The sequence below is a fragment of the Neopelma chrysocephalum genome, unplaced genomic scaffold, assembly GCF_003984885.1.
Source record: "Neopelma chrysocephalum unplaced genomic scaffold, ASM398488v2 Primary Assembly neopelma1_65, whole genome shotgun sequence".
Classification (NCBI taxonomy): domain Eukaryota; kingdom Metazoa; phylum Chordata; class Aves; order Passeriformes; family Pipridae; genus Neopelma; species Neopelma chrysocephalum.
The window spans coordinates 6,484,024-6,500,308 of NW_020897722.1; the positions used below are offsets into that span (position 1 = coordinate 6,484,024).

The 16,285-nt window shown below is 42.8% G+C and overlaps 1 protein-coding gene across 1 annotated transcript in view; it reads right to left on the bottom strand.

Moving 5' to 3' along the window:
* FAM20C (FAM20C, golgi associated secretory pathway kinase) overlaps positions 1–16,285 on the bottom strand; it is a 58,431-nt gene that overhangs the window by 9,915 nt on the left and 32,231 nt on the right. The window contains exons 5-6 of the mRNA XM_027683454.1: positions 3,425–3,517; positions 1,538–1,653 (exon numbers count right to left, since the gene is read on the bottom strand). Of these exons, the coding sequence (XP_027539255.1) occupies positions 1,538–1,653; positions 3,425–3,517 (209 nt within the window). The remainder of the gene's footprint in view (positions 1–1,537; positions 1,654–3,424; positions 3,518–16,285) is intronic.

The following is a 16,285-nucleotide window of genomic DNA, read 5'->3' on the forward strand; positions in this document are numbered from 1 at the left end:
TGTGATTATTTGCCTACAAAAAGCCAAGTCAAAAAAAAAGTAGAAAGAGAGAGACAGAGACGGAGGGAAAGCAACTGATGCAAATACAAAAAAATGTCTGCCCATCAGGTTTGGTGAACATGCACTGTCACCATGTACTGTCACCGTGTACTGTCACAGTGTAGTGTCACTACTGTCACCATAACTGTGCCTGTAAAATTGGAGCGCTCATAATATGGGGCAAGAGGAAACCTTCTGTAATTATGTAACGTATTTTACAAGTGAAGTTACTGTAATAAATGTCTGCTCAACTGTGTCCTGCAGAGCTGAACACAACTACGAAGCTAAAAATAACAGCCGTAATAATGACTTTATTGGGGATCTGAAAAGTGTGATAAACATTTTAAGAGCGAAAGCACTGCAACAACAGGGCTCTGGTTTCTCGCTAACGGCAATAAATTGCAGTTACATTGGGAGAAGCTGTAATCAAGTCTTTGGACCCTTTAGGGATCTGGGATAAACAGCTTCTGGCCAATCACACACAGAGCAAGGGAAGAGATCTCTGGAGGTTTCTGCTCCAGATTGCCTCTTACACAAGTCACAGCCCGAGTTCAGCAGCACACATTTGCACACAGCTGAAACAATGTGAGTTAAGCTACTGGAACACAGCACTATGCTTTAAGTTGAATGTTAACCTATATATTCTATATCTAAGAACAAACTTAAGCATTATTTTCATACCTTAACTCAAAGCTCTTATTTCTCCATCTCAACATCTCAGATGCTACAGAGATGCTGATACTTTTTCCCACCCTTCGCCCATTTTTCCCAATTCCGGTTGTACCTTTTGGTGAGCAGGGCACAGTTTTATCCTATGTTTGTAAAGTTCCCACCCTGTGGAGCTCCATCCTTGACTGGGTCCACAAGGTGTTGTGAAAGAGTGAAGAGTAATAGAGTTGTATTGGTTTCTGGGTCAGCCCTCTAAGCAAGAGTGAGGACTGGGGACAACTCAGATCATTTCTAGTTTGCCCTCTGCCCAGCAGAGATTTCAAGCTGGAGGTAGGATATGTCATGTATCTATTTCTTGGTTTTTTTTTCAAACTCCTGTTGTAATAAAACCTAAATGACTGAGAAAATTAGGTTTTGGTCCTCCAGTCAAAACCAGAAATAAATGCATCTGACCAACAGAAGTGACAGATCACACTGCAGTGGGAAAAAAAGTCTAGATAACTAATGGACCAGGTAATAAGGTTTAGGGTAAACTGAGAGCAACAGAAAAAAATTGCTTTAGAAATTGTTCTACATAAAACATTTGTTGAATACATTGCTTTGGCGAACATAAAAGCCTGTCTCTGAGGGTAATTTGTCAAGGGGAAAAGGCAGTCAGTTCAAAACAATACAGTCTTCTTTGTAAGCTATGTCTCCACATTTATTTTTATTCAAAGGTCTAGGAGACAGTTTTATTAGAAATATCTGAGCAATTAAGCAATCTACACATCGTTCCCTTAAGTATCTGTGCGGCGGGATAGAAAGAATACAGTGTTATTTCCAAGACTACCTGGTGAGATGAAAAACGTTCTCCACAGCTTCTTGTCACGAGTAACATCTCGTATTTCCCTTGTCATGTTAACCAGTCTACCTGCAACCGGTGGCACGCGACGGAAATCCAGGATCCTGGAAGAGAAAGAAAAGAGGTAGTTTATGTAAAGGATTAAAATGTAATGATAGTGTTAGGTCTTAGGAAGCTTCATTACACTCTGAAGGCACATTTATCTGTGGTCTTTAAGGAGCAAAAAGCCCATCAACTTTAAACTGGATAATCCTTCATATAATATATTACAAAATATGTCCTGAATGTGATGAGCTCTGACTTGCCTACATAGTATGGAGCAAAATACAGAAGGGTATGGGGGGCATTGTTCCATGATAAAAATGAAGACACATACAATTCCAGAAATAAGAGACAGTGGAAATTTATTTTTTCACTTTGTGCTACTTCATGATTGTTATGACATGCATTTTGCTCACCATTTTTTAAGTGACTTGGGGAATGGGATTTCAGCCTCTTTCTTCCATAAACACCATGTAATTCTTTTTCTGACAGTCTTAGTATGTGTTTGATTTATTTCCTTCTGCTCCTCTCTGTTTTAATACCCTTACACCAACCTAAACAATCTCCCTGAGACTAAAAATTTTCCCACGGGCAAAGGCTGGGAGAAGAGGCTCTTTCTACCCCAAACTCCCCTGCCTTAATAGATCATAAAAAACTCCCTACTAAGCACTGCTATTAGATATAGTAAAAGAGCAAAGGCCCCATACAAAGTCTCCCCATAGGCGGGATTTTTATATCCACTGTCTGCTGTTCAGATTTTCTACACTGGGCAGCAACTGCTTTTCCTGCTTAGTGTGTGGATATTTAACATACCCCCCGTAGGAACTCCACTAATGCTTTTTTTCTACAGCACCATCTGCTTAAAATGGCAATATAAAACACAAAGCAGAAGGGATCAACACCAAGGTCAATAACCATAAAATAGAGAAGATCTTTGAAGGATCTCATCAGGATGGCTCCTAACAGCAAATCTACCCTGTGCCACCCGCTGACAGGTTCCCATACCCCAACCATCATCCCAGAAGGCAGCAATACTACACAACCCCCCAAATAATTTGTTGCCCCAAAGCTTCAAGCTTTCAAAAGGATGTTTCTCAGTACTTCACAGTGTGAGAGACACTTCGGTTCTGACTCAGCCTGTGAAATGCCATTGTTCCTGGCCCTACTGTTAATCATTAATTTTTAATTCCCACCCCTAATCTGGGCAGGCTGAGATGGCTGCAGTCCCTTGCCAGTCTTGGGGTATCCACCATCCTCTGCACTGTCTCTGCCTGGGGGGACATTTTCAGCTGACAGGACCATGAGATGACTACCAATGTCCTCTCCTTCACACTAACTTGTGGCCTAAATGTGCTCCTGATCTGGGACAGTCCCAGCTTTTTGCTGTGAAACCAGAACTCCCTTCCCACCTCAATTACTCCCCTCTGAATGCTCACATCACTCCCCACATCTCACTCAGATCTCCATGCCCTGGAGCTAATTGGGGTGAGCCAGACTCCCTTCACACTTACGTGACATATTCCCCCAGAGATGGGTCCTCTCCATATGTACTTCGAGATCACAGGGGAAATTAATTTCTCAGCTTCTCTTCGATATAACTTCTCCTTCTTTTTGAGAGTTACTTATTGCCAGGCTTCTCATTCCCAGAGCAAGTCGCATTTCCTAATTATTAATCTACCCTTTCATCATCTGCCATTTCATTTATTCATGGCATTTGCCCACCTTTGTTCGACTTTCCACTTTTTAAAAGTAATTCAGTTACAGGGCTGGCCAAGTGCACCGACTTATCACAATATTTCCCCTTTTCTTCTAATGCAAATCCATTCTACTTGCCTGTCCAGATGAAATGCTGCTATTTCTGCATTATGTCTCTCATAGTCTGAGAAATAAAAAAAGTCAGGCGGGGTTTCTTGTTCTCTGGTTTGCCTGCAAAGGAAAACAAGGGAAGTGTTTTAATGAAGGGTTAGCATTTCTAAGGAACAGTGCTCAGTCATCAGCATGCTATTCAGGAGTTCAGAATTGTTTGCTTAATGGAAGACCTCTAAATACCTCATGTGTGCATTATTTGCCATGCAGCCTTCATTTTATCTTCTTTCTTAAACTACTGTAACAAAAAAATGGGAATTCAAGACTTGTGCACACAGTCTGCTGTCACAAAGCTGTTCCACTCAAGATTCTCGCTCTATTTAACAAGATCTGTTTTATCACTCTCAAACATTTCATTGGTGATAGCGGTGAAGACAATGTCATTTCATTAAATTATCATTAATCGTAATTATGAAATTTCCAAAAGTAATAACATTTTTCTTTCATCTTTGGCAGCCATGCAGCTCCTATCTAGAATATGCCTCTCCTTTTCTGTTACTTGGAGTCAAAAGTGACATGTTTTTCTCATTTCAGAAGAAACGGGATCATTGCAGTTTGACGGCCACGACACATGTCGTGTTTCAAAGAACATTAACGAGACTGTGCTTGAGAGAGGGTGCAGAATTTGTTGTTTCTTCAGTTTAAGAAACAATAAAAAGTGTCATTCTGATGGAAATAGAAAGGGTAAAGCTTCCACACTGCACTCCATGGAAAATACAAAGCTCTATGTAAGACAGAAAAAAATCTCTGTCTCAGTTGCAGCAATTTCAGTCCTGATGGGTTTTGGATGGAACACAACTCAGGCAGTTGACCAGTACAATGCCTGGGTCCCACCTCAACCTGCATTATGCCCTGTTTTGAAATCTTCAGTGGGAGATAAGCACAGCAAAAAGCTGTCTGCAGAGCATCTGCAAGGGAGGACAGTTCCCCAGAAGAGGAAAACAAAGCTCTTTTTCATTCCCCACTGCCACAGGTGGCCCAGCTGACAGCTCATGCGTCACTCCTGCTACCTGCTGGCAATTAAAATACAGCTTCTGCATGGGGACCTTGGCACATCAAAGGCTTTGGGGTGGTGCTGGTGCGCAGCTCAAACCTCCAGAGAATTTGCAATAAGCCTTAATTATGGGGTTTGTTGGGAAACCAAAGCTGTGTCCACCCACGACTGTGACTACTAGAGATGGTATCTGCCCACAAACCCTCCTGGGGCTCTCCACACTGCTGGAGAAACCGGGTAAGTCTTGTGGGTTTTGGCTGTATGAAGACTTTGCTATGCACCCAACAGGGTTTGAAAGCCTGATATTCTTTCTCAGACATTCCTTCTTATATTAACGTCATGGCAAGGCACTTGATCTTGCCCTAAATGATGAACAATTGCTATCATAGAGACAACATCAAGATATTGTCCAATGTAAGTCAAGGTCAGAGTGGCCTTGAACACCCCTCTGGCCAAAACAGCATTGACCACTGTGATAGTAGCGGCCACTGAGGCGGCCAACACTTGGCAAAAGTCCTGCTAGGGCACTGCTGTGGCCAAAGGGTTCACGAGGACACAAGCTAAAAGTCAGCCTGGCATAAAATAAAAAGCAGTGTTTTGCTTTGTCTCCATAAAAAATGCAAAAGTGGAAGGAATGAGCACATCCACAAAGAGGAATACAGAAGAGCAGAACCTCTGGCATCCCACATCATGCACCACACAATCAAGGCAAGAGTTAGGAGACCTGCAACCTCACTGTGCATATTCCCCTAAAAAAATAAAGGAACAAGCCCTGAATATAAATTCAAAGAAAAAGATTAACAGATTTCTTCTAGGCATAAAATTACACATTTCTACATAACTTTCCCTCCCCTCCAGATTTTAAAATAGTTGATTTCTTCAATAAGTCAAAGAGAGAAAGATTCAACCCAAGATTTTGCAAACTTTACGCATATCAGCACAGCTGATAAGTTGCAGAAAATATTACTAATTAGCTAATCAATGCCATCTGCTTTTTATCTCCCAAATACTTAAAACATATCACGTCTGTTCCTTTACAAGAAAATCCTGCTCCAGAAAATCAGACTTGAATAAGGGCTAGATCTCAATCTTGCAAGCACAGCCATCCCCCCAGCCCAGCTCCCCTGCAGTCAGCACATCACTGCCAGGATTGTCCGGTCGCTCCAATTCCACTTTTCTCTTTACTCCCTGCCACCCCCGGCAATGGCTGGGGATATTATTCATCTGGGAGTAAGTACAGCTGTCCTGCAGGCTTAGGCTTGTTTGTACATATTTTTCTGCTGTCATAATGTGTTATTAAGTGGTAGCAGACCCTCCTAGGAAATCATGGAATTTATTGTCCTAAAACCTTCAAAACTGGACACCAAATCCACAGTGAAATCTAGACAATGGAAATGCCGGTATGTGAACCCGACAATACACCATGAAACAAATTCCCAAGTTTCTTTGGTGCTTTGCCCTATTTAGCTACAAAAAAACACTCTCCAGCCACTGTCCACATGGTCCCTCTCCATGTCAAACACATACGGTACCCACTTCTCTGTCTCTTGAAAATACTGTGTTACTCAGAACATAGACTGGAAGGAGGATTTATCAACCCCCAAGCTGCTTTACAATCCTTATGTTCCTTTGCAGAGCTCTGCAGAACTAAGACGGAGCAGATCCAAACACCCTGAAATGACCTTGAAAAACCCTTTCTGCTGACTTCCTACAATATTCCATGGACAGAACAGGAATCTTGTACCTTGGATCTGACTTTAGCTAGACAGACTTTTATTCAAACAGACATTTGTTATTAATTTGATGTCTGCAGCAGCACCTAAAGAGGTTCCTTGGTAACTGCCCAGCCAGAGTAAGCTGCCATACCACCAGCAAACACTAATATGTGAGAGGATTGTAGCCCAAGGTAGACAACTGAAGCCACAGGAGCCTAACACAGCTCTGAATCAATGCCATCCATGGAATGAGAATGGCTTTAACAGGGTTAAAGTGCACTTAATCATAATCTATATGTTTTGCTTTATCCAACTGTGTTTGTACATAATTTTATTTTATCCACATTAAAAATTTTCTTTTTATTTGTTTTGGCTTTTTTTTTTGAATGCACAATCTAATCAATAAATTGCCTTGTTGGGTGCTAATTCTTCTAACAATCTATTCTGATATATAAGCATAGAGAGTTGGAAGATCAAACTGCTCTCAGTAACACAAATGAACAGTCAACAAGTCCTATCAGTTACTCCAGATTTAGATCACAGTAGCTGGTCCCCAGTCCCCGAATGACAGCTGGAAAAGGAGCAAGCACTGAGTCCCTGATCAAGTAAAGCATCTTATAAAACAACACTGGAACCAAGCCACCCCACACCGTGTTTTAAATCAGAATTGTGTTTTAAAAGGGGAAAAAACCCAACATCCCTCAAGTTAGTTTGGTTTTTATCACCTGATGGCTATTGAAGGTTATTGTCTAATAAAATGACACACACAGCGAGATATTTGAGCAAACAGACCAATATGCTGAGCCCTCTGCAGCAGTGCACACTTCCGAGGGACAATAAGTTACAGAGCCAGCAGTGACACCTCACACCGAGCAGGGACAGGTTCTGCACAGGTTGCAGACAGTGGGAGAGGATTTCTGGCAGTGGCTCTTATTTTGCAAACAGTTGGAATCTGGTGATCCTCTCTTTGGAGAAGGATTTGGCAGATATTTATAACGGCAGGCTGGGAAGCTGTGGAGGAGAGACAGATGGAGGTCTGTTGATAGTGCACACAGTTAAAAATTACACAGTGGCACCAGCCCAATTACAGCATGAGGAAAAGACAAATCAGCACGGTAACATGTGTAGAGGAGAAGTAAGAACTAAGGGGAAATCAAAGCCCATGGAGATTTCCCCACCATGACACAACTTACAGAAGACACAGGAAGCAAAGAATGATTTTAAACAGGACAGGGACACATTTGTGTTGACACAAGACAAGATGCAACTGTGATCTGATCTGGTGGCTAGAAAAGCGAATCATGCCTACAAACAGAAGAAATAAAGCTGCTCTGATAAGTGAACAGTCATGAATAAATCTGGTGAGTCAGCTTGATTCTAGTTATGGTTGGGACCTGGTTTGGTGTTCAATAGTATTTGGATAAATCAACATAGTGATTTGCATGCAGAAATACTTGCAAAGTCTCAATCTTCTCTTAAATGTTTCTGTAAACACTTTTTTTGCCAATTACTTGATCCCCTAAAACCAACATTAATAATTTCTTGTGGCTTTTCTTTTTGCTGTTCATGAACCCCATCACCACAGGACAACTGCAGACTGCAGACTCTCTGGCATTTCATAAAATGACATTATAGAAACTAAACCTTTAACATGGAAATCTATATTTAGTTTCCATGACCACTAGCATACACCTGCCTAAACTAGGATTAATACCCACCAGGGCCATGTATCACTCGAAAGAATCCTGCTCAGTGCCAGACTTCCTCTGCTCTAGGGGGGTTCTATTATCTGTACAGTAGCCAAAAAGCTAGAAAATAGGGCAAACAGCCCAATCTGAGCTAAGTGTTATCCTGACAGACACGTGCTGTCTTCCTGTGCTGCAGTCCAGAGACATTTCAGAGACACCTTTTGTGTCAGACCCTCGTACCTTAACTAATGAGAGGATGTGCTGCTGATTTGAAAACAGCTCCTTTAAAATAGGTTGCACTCCTGTTCTGACACATAATCAGGGGAATCAACCGCCGGGATTAGGCATGATTAGGGATCACAACAACGAGCTTTGCTGCAGCAGGGAGTAGGTTTGCTTGGGTCAGGCCATTTTGCAGACAGAGCCCCTGCCCCTCTCCAGCCAGGGGAATTCGGCAGCAGCAAAATCACTATGAGATATAAGCCAATGAGGCTTTGTAATTGCATTGGCAGGGACACGACTGACACTGATAAGAGCATAACTTGGCTATCGTAACAGATAACAGGAGATTAACTGGGTCTACCCACAGCTATAGGTTGCTATTCTTCTCCTTTGGAAAGCAGCTTTCCTCTCTTCCTGTGGAGTATTTAAGGTGTTTAAAATACCTGTCCTGAAGCCGAGTTGCAGGCTCAAGAGTTCACATACAGTGTTACTTAAATGATAAAATATAGTTAATACAAGACTAAAAGGACAGTTAATGCAAGACTAAAAGGTGGCCACTCAGCAGTTAGCTGCTGTTTCAATTATTTTATGGCCTGGAATGGAATTGGGGATTTTTCGCTTTTGGAAGCTCCACAGTGGGGCTTTGTAGGCAGCCCCTTCCTCCAGCATGCCACTGAGGCACAGATGCTCCATCAAGTCCAGAGAGCCTTTCTTCCAACACAGACAGGCATGAAATCTCCCCAGCCCTCACCAATGAACCTCTTCTTTGTACTAATGGAAAACTCAGACTGGAAGTCCGGTGTCTGCTTGCAAGATTTTCTCCCTCCTTCCCCTCCACACAACACTTATGTCAGATTGGATTGTGCAGCAGGGGGATCTACAGTGCCCTGAGATCATCTAAAGCTTATTATTCTAAGTGAAGGAGGCAGCCCGTGGAAAAAAAATGGTGTCTCTGAGGCAGCTGCAGTCCTTAGGAGGGTACTGAGATTTTTGCATGCGGAGTTGTATCATCTGGGAGGGCTTCCAACACATTTGGCACCGGTTAAAACAGGTGAAAAAAGTGCCACTTAATTTTATAATAGATTTTAGTGGCTTAGTAAGTCCTTAGGAAGAGAAATGATACTGTTAATGCAGCTACATCTACAGTAGCGGAGATATCTGGTGGCTGTTTCTGACTCCTTATGGAGTCTTGGCAGCTGATGGCTCTGGCTTTATCAAAGCATTGTGCTACAAAGAGCACTCCCAGGGACGATAGGAGATGTTTACAAGAGCAGAATATGGGCCAGAAAACGAGTGGCCAAGGCAGGAATGCAAAGACATGCAATTTGAGTGGTACAGAGAGGATGTTTGGCCCGTTTCATCGCCATCAACAAAATGACAATATGGGCCTCTGCAGGATATTCAGCCTTCTCCAGTTTAAGTAGCATTTCTGCTGCTAGGAAAAAAAAAGGAGAGAATATTTACTGTGGCAGAAAGACAGAAATTCACACAGGGATGTGATAGCAATAGGAATAATTAGCAAACTGCCAAAAGGATAAATACCGAGATCATGCTATTGCGTGCCAGCCCCCGAGTGCTTTTCTCCTGAGCAGACGGAGAGAGCTTGACAACAGCACATGCTCAAGGACCAGTTAGCTTAATATAAATCATAAACTTCTTATGCAGAGAATGACAATAAGCTTTCGAAAGAGCATTTGTATATATAAATATCTTGTTACCTGGCACAGAAAGACAGCGGGGCTGAGAGGGACAGAAAATCCACAGGGAAACAGCATATTAGGGTGGGCTTTCTGTTTCCAGTGTGGAGTAAAAGAAAAAAGAGGCTCAGGAGGTCACCTAGCCCTATTCCCTGGCCCCAGGGCGAGATCAGTTAGAACCAAACCATTCTTGACAGACGTTGTTCTAACGTGATCTTCAAAATGTCCTTTCATGATCCCATGGCTACAGCCCTCTCATCCTAGTCCCCGTGTGCTGGCTTTACTCTTCTGCTGATTTCCAGTCTTGCTTTTCCTCCTGGCAAAACCATCACAGTAAGACCTGCTGCAGCTGATCCGTGTGTCTTTCTGAGGGAATACATGCGGCATAGGCACCAGAAAAACTGGCTCCCATTCCTGAAATTGGCATCCCCAAGCCAAGACCTGGCAACAAAGCCTTAACGCCTTTAGACTGCAGATTCCTCAGCTCAGAAGCCCCTTCTTTACTAAGCACAATTAATCTATTTTTAATTCATTAAAAACCCCACCAACCCAGAGCCCTGAAAGTGTATTTTAGGCTTTGCCCTTAAAAACCAACACTATTACTATAAGACAAAGAAGCAACCTCTAATTCCTCTACATAGATCAGGGCATTTGTGAAAACATTGTGCAAAACTAGCCCCTTGCTTGGACCAGCACCAGTGGAAGGTTCCTGCCATCCCCTGCACTAGATGTATATTTATATATATATATATATATATATATAAAAAGATTTTCACCTGAGCAAAACACTGGGGTTACCACTCCTGCCTACACAAGCAGATATAATATGAAGGGATGAAAAATCAGGGCAAAAAATATGATCCAAGAATATGAAAAATTAATTTTATTCTCCACTAAACTATAAAAATAATAATAAACCCAGACACTCTCCTCTTTTCTGGGGGCTTTTCTGTTCCTTTCAGTGGTCTGGATTTGGTATTAATATCTCAAAATGCACCCTCTCTGTACTGTTGCCTTCACTGACATTGTGCTGACAGTAAAGTCAAGGCATAATCTCACCAATCATCATTTCATTGTCTACCAGCACAGAAGAATAGCTCTTTTTTCATTCACTCTTTTGTGCTTTCAGATGTATAAGACATGAAGAGAATCTTTGATCAGCACAAAAAACGTAAGAGTTTGATCAACCAGGGAAAATTTCCTTCAGCAATTCAGAATATTACTTCCAGCTCTGCCCAGTAAGTAGCTGCCTGTCACCGTGGGAAAAGAAAATGGAAAACAAAAATTAGTGTAAGCACATTTGTCAGGATGTCTTCCCCACCCGCGCCTTTCGGCGCGACAGCCAGCGGTCCCTTCCTGCCCCCAGGAATGTGGGCAAGGAGGTGGAGTCTCTGTGCTGAGTGCTGAGCTCTCAGCCTGATCAGATCTCAGATTCACAGGTTGTTTGTGTATTATTATTATTATTATTATTATTATTACTACTTAGAAGGTGGCTGAAGATAAAGCAAAATGAAATGCTGTTACAAAGCAGGTAAGCCCTACAGAACCAGAGAAATGGGTTCCAGTGCTGCCCAGCTCCAGATGGATGTACACAGATGCACTTAACATATAATCCAGCACATACAGCAATATCTATCACCACCTGCTGTGGTATGGACATGATGCGACCAGACAAGTAGGATCCTTCTTTATAACATTTGCCTGTATTTCCCCTGCATCCCGCAAACACTGATGAGCCACTACAATGCTATTTTATGCCTTTCTTTAAGGAATCTTCAAACTTAAGAGGCGGGTGTAGTGTTAGAAAGCATGCAAGACTAAAACACTTGAGGTAAAATGAGTTTTTCCAACATCATGGGGTAGAGGCTGATCTCAGTTATTACGGAAAAGCAGCACCACTGAATGCTGGGGTGAGTGAAATAAAGATGCTTTCCACGACCGCTTTGGAAAGCTGTGTGCGGGGCTGCTTCTGTTGTAAGCAATGACACGCACGGCTGATTTTTTGGCCAGCAGTGGGGATTGAAGTGTGTATTTCCAACATTAGAAGCTCAGGTCTTCATACCCTGATTTAAAGAAGCCTGCCCCCTGCACAGGGAGCTCAGTGGGATGTATACAATCCACACTGGAATGCTGATTGCGCGAGAGGCAGCACACAGCACGCAGAAATCACAGGGGTGCAAAGGTGGGAGTCGGGCTGGAAATTCATCTTTGTCTCCCTCCTTTGGGATGCTGGTGGGAAGAGGGAATGTAGGACGGAGAACAGATGAACACTGATGCCACAGTGGCTAAGTGGCAGTGCTTGTTGGCTAGAAATGCTTTTCTACCATCCAGAACAAGCAGGGCTTGTACAGAAAAACAAATGAGTCACGGTATGAAAAGAAAGGCAAGGTCTGGGAAGCTCCTGTCACCAATTTACTTTGCAGATTAAAAAATTCTTGACCCAGAAATAAGGTTTGGTTCATCTTTGAGATAGAAACCTGACTTGACATACAGGAATGGAAAGATTAAAAGGTACTTGACAGCACAACAAAAGAGTTCCCATTGCCAATGTTAACATGGTCAATGCTGATGTCACAGCAGGGAGAAAAAAGCTTCACAGCAATTAAATAAGCAGGAGACATCATTAATGAGGTGCTGCAATGATATTTTGAGCCTTTCTTTAAGATATCTTCATTAAGAAATTACATCACTATGAATATTTTCTGCCCCTGTATGGCCTAGATTCTTTTGTGCTCTTAAGCAAGCGGTGTGAGCATTTTTGCCATGCCAAGCCCATGATATCTGTCATCTTTCCCCTTGATATATCCCTTTGAGGCTCCACTGTACATTGTCTGCTCGCCACAAATTGCAAACATGAAAAATGATACAGCTGCAAAAACTATTTTTGAAAAACTGTCAGAGCAGGCAGAGCTCTGTGTGAGCCCAGTTACCTGCAGCCTCCTTCTGGAAAAAGACTGCAGAGTATTTTCTACAGAGGTTTTTCAATATATAACGTTTCTAGAGGTCTGAGAGCGCAGCAGGAAAATATGTGTAAAATTAGAAGTCTGAACCATTTCTTCAGCCCTGAGAATGTTATTTAATATGTCTGGGGTCATTAAGGGTACGGATTTAACGGAACAATAACATTAAACATATTAGAAGCATAGCAGAGCTCAAATTTCTTTCAGCTTTTTGGATTTTTTTTCTTTCCACTGCACATGATGTATGTGCCATTGAAATTCCAGGGTTCATAATAGGTTTCAGCTCAAAATAGGTTGGAAAAAGTAATTACTGAGAGTCTGATGTATTGATATGTAATTTATTCCTTTTTATTCATGAGTTTCCTTGTTATCATGACGAGAACCACGAATGCTAGTAAGCCTGTCCTCAAAATTTCCCAGGAAGCAGGAAAATATTAAGCCCCATTTTTCAGCAAAAGCTGCAAAACATGGACCTATTAAGGATTCAGCTCTGCCCTAAGCGAAGCACTCGAGCCTCATTAAGCACATGCTTAACTTTGGGCACACATATAGCCAGTGAACTATGTGTGTCCTTGACAGTCAAGCATAGACTTTAATACTTCCTCGGAGCTGTTTTGTGCTCAGCACTTTGCAAGAACAAGCCAGTGATCAGCACCAGATCCCTGCAGCAGCTCTGGCCGCTCCCCCATCCACTTCCACACTCAGTTGTTTTTTCTTCTTCTTCCTTCCAACTACAACAACTTCTTTGGGAAAATAATGTGCTATTCTGCCAAAAGTACAAGTCAGTTTGGCCATGGGCTTTGGTAGATTCCAGATATCACCTTTCAGGTTGACACTGTGGTGCCTAGCTGTGCTCAAGACTCCTTACACATGAAATAAGACTCAAATCCTGGCTTTCAGTGTGTCTCCTGCCCCACACGGGCAAATACAAATACATCTAGAAAAGCTCAGACAACTTTTATGAGCTCTTGTGTTGCAGAAATGCCATTTGAACGGTGCCAGGTAGAGGAACGGGCTGAGGGGCCACAGGCAGAATGTATGAGCAACTTGTATGAGCAGTATGTACAGACCCAACATTCTCATCTCCAGACCAAGAGGAAGAAGTTGTTCGGACTTAATATTGACACAACCAGAATCACCACAGTGTTTGCACTCTGTATTCAGCACATTTGGTCCAGGCTCCCTCTTTCAATTTCTAGTTCAGAGGTTGAATTTCTGCCCTCTCTCTCTCTTCCTCATGAAGTGTTTGCAGTTCTTAAGATTGTATAATAGGAATAAAACCTATGGCTTGAAAGAATAAATAAAAGGATGCTCAGACTCCAGCTATGGAAGTGAAAAATCCTTTGAGATTTCACAGTTTTGTGTCAAGGGTGTCCCATATATCTGCATGTGTATAGAGGAGCTCCACTTTACCAAGGACCCCAAAGCAGTAACCATGCTGACTTCGGGTATGCTCCCTTCTCCCTTCCCACCTGCCCGTGCAGAAGTTCAAACACTTTTGGCTTTTAATTTACGGTTCACCATTCAAGAGCTACTGAACTGCACTGAGTTAAGTGCCCAAGATTATGCAGATAAATAACTACCATCAAAATCATTAACAGGACATAGCCTACATGGTGTGTGGACCAACACATAAAGAAAAGAACATGAAATTCTCATTCATACAGCGAGTTGCTTTACCAGCTGTGGATCTCGAAGTCTCAGTACAAAATGAGAAGCTGGGGATCAGAACAGCCAAGCATCTTGTGCAACCCCCTCCTGCAAACCCTAGATCTTCTGAGTGCCAGCAGAGAGCTCAGCTCCAGCCCCTACACATCCTTTCCAGCAGAGTGCCCCGCAGAGGGGGGCAGAGGATGTGCTGGTGCCCAGTCCTTCTGCTGGTCAGAGGGGACATTCGCCCAGAGAACTGCAACTTTTGCTTTTCAAGCTTGTTTCAATCCCAAATCCTGAGAATCTTCCATAATCATGCCACTAAGGACAGCAGGCATGTGGTTACTGCGAGATAATGGCTCCCCCAGGGCTGAGTGTTTCTAATTCCTTGGAGGTGTGATTTCCCAATAAAGCACACGCATCCCTGAACTCTCCTCCCCGCTGCCATTAACATTCCTTAACTTGTGGCAAAGGGCGATGTGCCTCTCTGAGCTGGAAAGGAGGTGTAATTGCCTGCTTCAGACTACTTCGTGGTCACAAAAGAAGTGGGAATTGCTTTGATATGGTGTGGTATTTCATTGCCCTAATAAAGCAAACTATGCAACCTCTCTCTCGCCTTATTTATTTTATTTTAACTCCTGTCTTGTTACTACTCCTGTCAGCAAACATGATCTCCATGAAGAATGCCTAACTTCTTTGCCCTAAGCTGGTTCTGCAGTTTGTGGGTGACCCTACATTTTTTCCATGTGTTTTCTTCCCAACCAGAATTTTGCCTAAACAAGGAATATGGAGCAGCACTTCGTCGCTCGCCATTCCTGGGCTGTGCTCTGGCACGGGCCCTATCCCACTTCAAAACCCTGCAGCTGATCGTGCACCTCTGACCCTGATTTCCCCTGACTGAGGAGTCTCCCACCTGGGTTATTTCCATCTGCAGAGGGTTACATGTTTGGGAATGTGCTGACATCACCACTTTGCCACTTTGATCATTTCTCAGGTAGTTACTTACTGGCAGAGGCTTCCAAGGTGACTTAGATCCAAATACTCCTGAGTGCTCCTAAACTTCTCAAGTACTTGGGAACTGCATTCCTCAGCCTAGGTCAAAGGCTGCCTTAACTTCTCAAGAAGAACAGACCCATGGAACATCTCAGTACTAACCCAAATCTTCACTCCCTGGCTAAATTTGACTCAGTTAACTGTATCTTCCTCAGCCTTGGTTGATCATTTACTCCATGAGGAAGAGTGTACTGGGTTGGGTGCTCTTTTTTTGTAGCCATTTCATAAAATAATTGTGCTGTTTTACAAAACTATAAGAAATTTACTTTCTCTCTAAACTTCTCCTCTTCCAGGCTGGAAACCCCCACCACTAATCTGCACTTTATATTAAGGACACCACATGAGTAACAAATTACCTTGGAAATTACACATCAGGGTCCTTTAAGTTTGCAACTGTCTGGATAAAGGGTGGGTTAATGCTCTGCAGTCCACAGGGAGTCACTGGGTTACTTCCAGGGGAAAATCAAGCCATTTTAGCATCTCTTCTCCATCTCCCCTGAGAAGGAGGATTTTAATCTTCCGGCCTCTACACAGGCCCTGCTGCTGAGGGCTGCAAATACAGTCCCTGCTCACCACAGAGCATCATCCCTCTCCTCCTTTAATTCTAGTTATAGACAAAGCATTTCAGGGAAAAAAATGGAGGTGCAGGTTTTGAGGACCATCACTTAAAATGACAGTGGATGCAGAATTTCAAAAGGGCTCAGTATTGGCATAACCTGCTCCACTTAAAAAAAACAGACATATTGAAATCTCTGAAAAATATCCCATATGAAAAAAGCAAGAGCAGAAGGATGTTAGGGGAAGTGCTCTGGTGCACTACAAGGGAAGGAAGGCTCTGGCTGGCTTGGC